This window comes from Rhagoletis zephyria, unplaced genomic scaffold (genome assembly GCF_001687245.7).
Source record: "Rhagoletis zephyria isolate East Lansing unplaced genomic scaffold, Rhagoletis_zephyria_1.1 Rzeph_scaffold_00306, whole genome shotgun sequence".
In the NCBI taxonomy this organism is placed as follows: domain Eukaryota; kingdom Metazoa; phylum Arthropoda; class Insecta; order Diptera; family Tephritidae; genus Rhagoletis; species Rhagoletis zephyria.
The window spans coordinates 9,467-16,547 of NW_016157390.1; the positions used below are offsets into that span (position 1 = coordinate 9,467).

A 7,081-nucleotide genomic window follows, 5' to 3' on the forward strand; every position below is an offset into this window, starting at 1 on the left:
CATAGGGCTAATAAACACGGCAAGATTCCCCGAACAATTAATTAAATTAATTAACTTTGCAAACCACATGTGTAACCTTCAATCTGTGCTTGCGTTCCCCACGACGATATATTATATGATTATAATATAAACATAAATAATTATGGCTTCAAATCTTGTATTTCAGATTATAATAACATTTAATTCAAACCGAATTTTACCCTAGGTACCCGACATAATGATAAGTTTTGACTATTTATTTTTTTAATTTAGTTTTAATCATTTTATTTTCTTAAAAAAAGGTCCGTCTGTTCTTTTTCTCCTTCTTATACTAAAATCGGATGAAATGTACTTACCATCCATTTCATTTTCAGGAAATGTATAAAACGTGAACTTTTCTTTCGTAAAACTCTGTTTACTCTATGAAAATTGATTTTTACGCAAATATTTTTTTTTTATCTATATCTACATTTAATACTCTATTCAATGATTTGTTTGACAACATTTTATCGGTCCTTGAAAACTACATGAGAGTCATTCAGAGAAAATTTCTATCAAAAATATTTCGGTTCTTGTTGAAAAAACATGTCCAATGCCGTATCATTTACATTACCAAAGCTCCATTTCATGTAAGGATTTTCCGAGTCACATCGGTTAATGTAAATGGTTCGACTCTTAGGTTCGGCCTCCAAGCAATGATTGTTGTGCTTTCCCGCAATAAGCCATTTGTGATGACGGTCATAAAACCAAAATTGGTTTCCTCCCTGGCCGTGGCATTCCCACAGCCATATGGATGCATTCGGGGGTTGTTGTTGTACATCGAAGCAATATCTTTTTCGACGCAAACGCAAGTCCTTGCGCCAGCTTATAGCCCAATTTTGATTTCTTTGCGGCTGTTTAAGATTTGGTGCACAGGGATAAAGTCCAATTTTTGAATGCCGGGATTTGTTTAAGGTATCGATGCAAAGTGCTGGTTCGGCGTCGCTTTGTATGGCCCCATATGCAAAATCAGGTGGCTCTACTGGCGGATAGGCCCGTATCAGGTCGAATGCTACGTTCTCAATAAACCATTTAAACGACTTGCAATGGAGTTTTTCGCGAATAGCTTTTTGTTTACTCAAATCACCTGGATCAATCACCTCGTAATATCCATTCCCGTGTTCGTATAAATACGATTTGTATTCGTCCATCCATACCTCAGCCACACGCTTGTAGTTCTATAAGAAATAAAAAGAAAACTGTTTAAAAAGTTAGTTGCAAATAAATAAAAATCGCCGAACGGCTGAATCAGACGTTTGAGCATTTGCGTGTGATCGGGAAATTATTGTTCCGCTCGTCAATTAAATATGTAAGTATGCATTTGGTATCACTTCTAAAGAACTTACGGTTCCAATTTTTATATTTTCCAGCAGTGCACCAAAATAAACAATTATGTTCTATACTAAAGCTTAGTTGTGAGAAATCGGCGTTTTTAATTTTTCATAATCACGTCAGGGTTTCTTCCCAAAAGGACTTTGAGTTTAAAATAATTACTTGATAGCCTTCAATTCACAATAAAAAGAAAAATGTGAAGGAATTTTAAATACATATGTTGCATTCTTGCTATTCCATAGCTAAACGAAATAAGTTTTTTTTTTATCAATTTTGTTTAAAATATGAATAGAAAAGATGGATGTACCTTAAACTTGATTCGTTCTTCTTTTGTAACTGAGCTAATATCTATAGACTATATGTAGTCTTATGGGAATCGGAGAAGCTTTTTTTGTCTAACTTTGACTACTGCAAAATATTGGCGAAAAATACAAAAGAAAACACTTTGTGAAGTTTACTAGTTTATCCAGCTTTTTGTAAAACAACAGGAAAAGTCTGATAATTATCTGGTTCCCTTTAATAGGTGCAGAAAATAATGGGAATTCCCGCAAGTAACTTCGAAAGCATTTTAAATATATTTTCAGAAATTAAAAAGGGAATATGGGTCAAATAGCTATTGCCTTAACTACAGAAAATGTGAAATTTGAAGAAATCCTAGAAATAAAAGCAATAGAAGAGTTAAAAATGTTACCATATGCGGGAACTTTAGCGTTTATGGTTTCAATAGATTCAAAAATGCATTCCAACAATTGCAAAGTAGAGCGTTTGTAGATTTCACACCGTCATTCGAGAGGGGAGTACATCGGTCTAGGGTAGGGTTGCCAACATTTTCTAAAATATTTATAGTAAATATATATAGTATTTTATTTAAAAGAAAAAGTAAAAACGACTTTTAAGTGATGGAAAATTTCTTCCTGTGAATGTCGAGATTGTTGGAATAGAGAGTAGAAATTAAATAACTTTAAGTAAATTTGTTAATTCCTTCTCAGTTATGTTACCTTTTTTTGATTACAAACTCACAATGACTCTTTACTTTAAAGAAGTATAAGTATAAAGTTCATCCATTTTAATACAATTTTCCAACGAACTGACAACCTCCCCCTTTTTTGGAAGCCGGTTAAAAATTAGAATAAAAATTCATCTGATCAAAAGATGATTGTACCTAAAATCTAGTGATTGTACCAGCAAATGTCGGAAAAAGCTAAAATTGTACCTACTTTTTCAGCACTGTTCTGAAGCGAATCTGACCTCGGTCGGTGTGAGCGTCATCCAGTCACCACCAACGCCAGCGCCGTCGCTTCTGGAAGCGGCAGCGAAAGCAGAAGGGTTCCAAATTTACGATATAAGGAGATTTGTTAGCTTGGGGTTTAACATTTTTTAAATTTACGGCTTTTTATGAATAGATTAGTTTGTGTGAATTTCGGTAAAGGTTTTTTCTTTGAATTAGTTTCACTTTTTTTTTGGTAATTTGTTGTATTAACTCACTCACCTTAGTTCGTTAGTTATTACATCCAGTCATTACTTCTACTAAATTTTTTATTCCCTTTTTTGCTTATCGATTTTCTATTTCCCACAATTAATGTACGTACCCAATAGGACTGCAAGTAAGCTGCTCCCCAAAGGAGCAAGTACGGAGCAGTACAAAAATATCATTTGGAGTAATAATATAAAATATTTTCTTTTGAAAAATAGTTAATTTATGTACCAACATGTATGTATGTATGTACATATGTATTTTCGTATGTATACCACATTGAAAAGAAAAACAATAAGTACACTTAATAAATCCTTCAACTGGCTTACAAAAACCATTATTTATTAAAACAAAACTGTAATATAAAAAATTAAATTAGCATGCATTGCTTTTTAAATGTTCACCAAGGGCTTATTTGGGAGCAGCAAGGAAGCGCTACGTTCTAATGACACCCAATGTTAAAATACAATGAAGTATGAAATTAGAAAGGGAGCGCTCACTGCTGAATATGGAGCGCTTTTGGCCCCGTTGGGTACAACCATCAAATGGTTTACAAAAACGCCATTCTTTTATTAAAACAAAAATCTATATATCTGTGTTCATATGGAAAAGTAGCTTATGTCGAAGGGTTGGCTTTAGTATAATGCGGCATTCCTTTTATTCTTTAAACGACAAGGAATTTTTTGATGAGACTTAATAAGAATATTGACTTGCTAGTATCGGAACTATTTCTTGCACGTTTATTTTCTAAAAGTTGTTCAACGGCTCAGCGCCAGCGAATCATTCGGAATCGTATACTGCAAATGCCGATTTATATTAAAGTCAGCCTTTCGACATAAGCTACTTTTCCATACGAACACAGATATGTTTATAAAAATGGTGTGAAAAATGTATAGTAATTCATCAATTGAGAACGGTTGGGCCGATTTGGCTTAACATTTTTCTTAGTTGTTCTTTTTTGCGAAGAGAAAGTTTTTACGAAAGAAAATTTTGGGAAAACATTTTTCTTAGTTGTTCTTTTTTGCGAAGAGAAAGTTTTTACGAAAGAAAATTTTGGGAAAACCCTCCGGAAATGCCGGAAAATCGGAAAAATCGATAATTAACTTTTTGTGTGCAACTCCTTCTGAAAGTCTTTCGAATGGAAAAATAGAAAATTCTAAGTGGAAAACTCAGAAAATTCCGGAAGAACGCTAAAATTTTGAATTTTATTTCGACGAAATTTTGCATTTTATGTGTGAGTTTTAATTTTTTCGTTTGGATAAATTTTTCGTTAAGTGGGCCAGGGACCGATCTATTTAAAAAACCTATACGATATTTTTTCCGGGAAGTGGACCAGGGACCAATATATTCAAAAAAATCTTGATTATGTTCCGATTTGCTTGAAATTTGGTGCGTAGGTAGCCTTTTGTTCAGATTAGCATACAGGATCCATTTTTTTTCCTTTAAGTGGACCAGTAACCGATCTATTCCAAAAAATCTTATTAATGGTCCGATTTGCTTGAAATCTGATACCCATATTATAGATATGCGTAGAATAGAATTGAGTCATTGTTTTACAGGTCGAAAGGTGTTTGAAGGCGCCGCAAACATGCGGGTATTGGCTATTTAACAATATGCAGCAAATGTTGACAATATTTTTGACTGATTTTTTTTGCTGATTACAAATCCGTTAAAAACAGTTTTAACATTTTCCGCATCAAAATCGCTGTTTCCCTGTGTTACCTACACTAATTATATAGAAAGAAGCTCCTTCTTTTTATAAGAGGTGATCTCGCGAACGGCTGTACCCTTTCTTTTTAATTTCAGTCACCTACTGCAGACTATCGATATATTAAAGGAGCGTGGCATCACCCATACATATCGAACTTTTCATACCGAATTAGAGATGGGCGCGGGATATCGGGATCAGCGGGATCCACGGTACTTATTTCAAATTGGCCGGGATAGGCGGTATCGGGAAGGTCTGTGAAATTTTGCGGGTGGGACGGAACCAAAATCCTTTCCCGATACTACCGATAAAACCGCAACCTTCCTTAGAAACGATGTGTGAAATATGCACCTCTTTTGTTTTATCGGGACGAAAACGAACAGCAAAGCAAAACAAAATAATCGGAAGATGCCAGGTCTTTCATTAGTGTTTTCGTTATTTAAAATTACTTTGAAAGACATGTGAATTTTTCTTAGTGATAGGTTTCGGAACCCACGGGACCCGCTGTACAATTCTAAAAAACGTCGGGATGGGCTGGTTCGGGCCTTAAAAATTGAATTTCGGGATGGGCGGGATCGGGACCAAATATTTAGTCCCGTGCCCATCTCTATACCGAATATATCTGGAAGTATTTGTGGTAGTGTTCTGGACATTTGTGTAGAGATTTTTGGGCTACTGGAAAAGAGGGCGTAGCGTTTTCCAAACATATTGAAACCTTTACTTATCTGTAAATATATACACCCAGGATACAGTGTTTTTTTTTTCTTTTTTATAATATTTTTTTTTGTTAATTTTTTCTAGAAATATAGTTCATTTTGCATCTAATGGCAACTTTGAGTATGCAGTTTTGTAATTCACTCGATTTCGGTTTCATAAAGTGCAGGTTTTAAATGGCTATAAGTTACCGTTGATTTTTTAAAACTTTTTCGCTGATTATGTTGCCCATTTTCTCCGTATAATGACTGCGTTATAGTTTTTTTTTTGTATTGGCGAAAATGCCGCAGAGTGTCAGTATGTAAAGGACTTATTTTGGTGGGTAAACTCCTCCTAAACGACCGAAACGATTTTAATGACATTTTTTTATGTGTTTGACTAGATCCCTGTACAATTTTCACAACTTAAAACGCCAGGTGGCGCTGGAGTCGAGTTATTACTTAAAATCGTATTTGTGATCCGATTAGACTCATATTCGAGATATATATGTATTGGTAACGATAGGGGCAATACTCTTACAAAAAAAGATGGCGCTGGGGCCGAGTTATTGCCAAAAATCATCAACTCGGAGGCACCAGGGATCAAAGTCAAATTACCCCCTTTAAATCAACCCTCAGAACCATTGCGGTCCTTACTTTACGGTGACTAAACAGAAAGTGGACCAATGATACTCACCAGTTTGTAAATTGCCACCAACTATACTATACAGATTCAAGGACAATTCACCATCGAGCCGCAAGGACTTCTTCCCGGTATAACGCTTTCGTCAGGTAATTTAAGATGGCAATGGAGGATATGCCTTCTGTCGACCACAAAACCAAACGTGAAAGTGAATTGCTGGCGAAAGCTTGGACCAAATGTTTCAATAAAAAAAAAATAATTAATTTTGGCGGAACGAAGTTCGCCGATTCTGCAAGCTGTTTTATAAAAATATATATAGTTCAGTCAATAGCAGTTTTGTACTTTGGCTTACATTCTTTCATATAAAAAAGAATTTAGTTCTTGCGCAATACCCTCGGCACCAAAAAATAGAAAATGGAAACTTGCGCGTTATTATATTAAAATTTAATGGGCCTAAAAACTGCATACTAAAAATTTGTCTAGGAAATCGAATTGAAAAATTGACAATTTCGATGAAAGTATCTTGGTATCTCTTGAATTTTCCTGAGTTCTGTATGATGTTAAAAAAAAAATCTTGTAGTTTTTACTGTTGAATTAACTATAAAAAAAAATAGAAAAACTTTGTATGGGAAATTTGAATAAATAAAATCGTCAAATCGTCAACTTCCAACTACTAACTAAACTTACTTTATGTAACACATCTCCCTTTCGAGGACTAGGTCTTGGGTTTAGTGGACCTCTGTAGATATGTCCAACTCTCGAGCAAGGCGCATCCACAAGCTCTCCACCACACATCCAAATCTTGAAACTCAGTTCGTATTGTTCGCCTCCCCAAATATCAAGACCCTCATCGTAGCCACCCAACTCCCAGAAAAAATCACTTGATATAGCAAATAATCCACCTGCCATAACTGGACTCTTAAATGGTTTAGTTCTGTCTTCCAAATCTTCCGGCAATAACGGTAAGCGTTTGTAATAAAACTCCCAATCGAATGCGCCACGAGCGCCTTCGTCTTGTGCTCTATACTCAAAATTACTGTGATCGATAACGTCGATAAACGGGCAAACCGAAACTCGTTTATTTATTGCTATTGGCTCCAATAGCGGTGGCAGCCAATTGTAGTTAGCTTCAATATGTGAATCCAAAAATATCAGTACTTCGGCTGTGGCTCGGCGCGCACCAGCCATTCTTGCACCAATCAGTCCAGTACGTT

General features: G+C 35.3%; 1 protein-coding gene across 1 annotated transcript in view; it reads right to left on the bottom strand.

Moving 5' to 3' along the window:
* Positions 1-454: 454 nt before the first annotated feature.
* LOC108358855 (N-acetylgalactosaminyltransferase 6-like) overlaps positions 455-7,081 on the bottom strand; it is a 12,873-nt gene continuing 6,246 nt past the window's right edge. Inside the window, exons 3-4 of the mRNA XM_017610352.1 lie at positions 6,555-6,769; positions 455-1,196 (exon numbers count right to left, since the gene is read on the bottom strand). Of these exons, the coding sequence (XP_017465841.1) occupies positions 534-1,196; positions 6,555-6,769 (878 nt within the window). The 3' untranslated portion in view covers positions 455-533. The remainder of the gene's footprint in view (positions 1,197-6,554; positions 6,770-7,081) is intronic.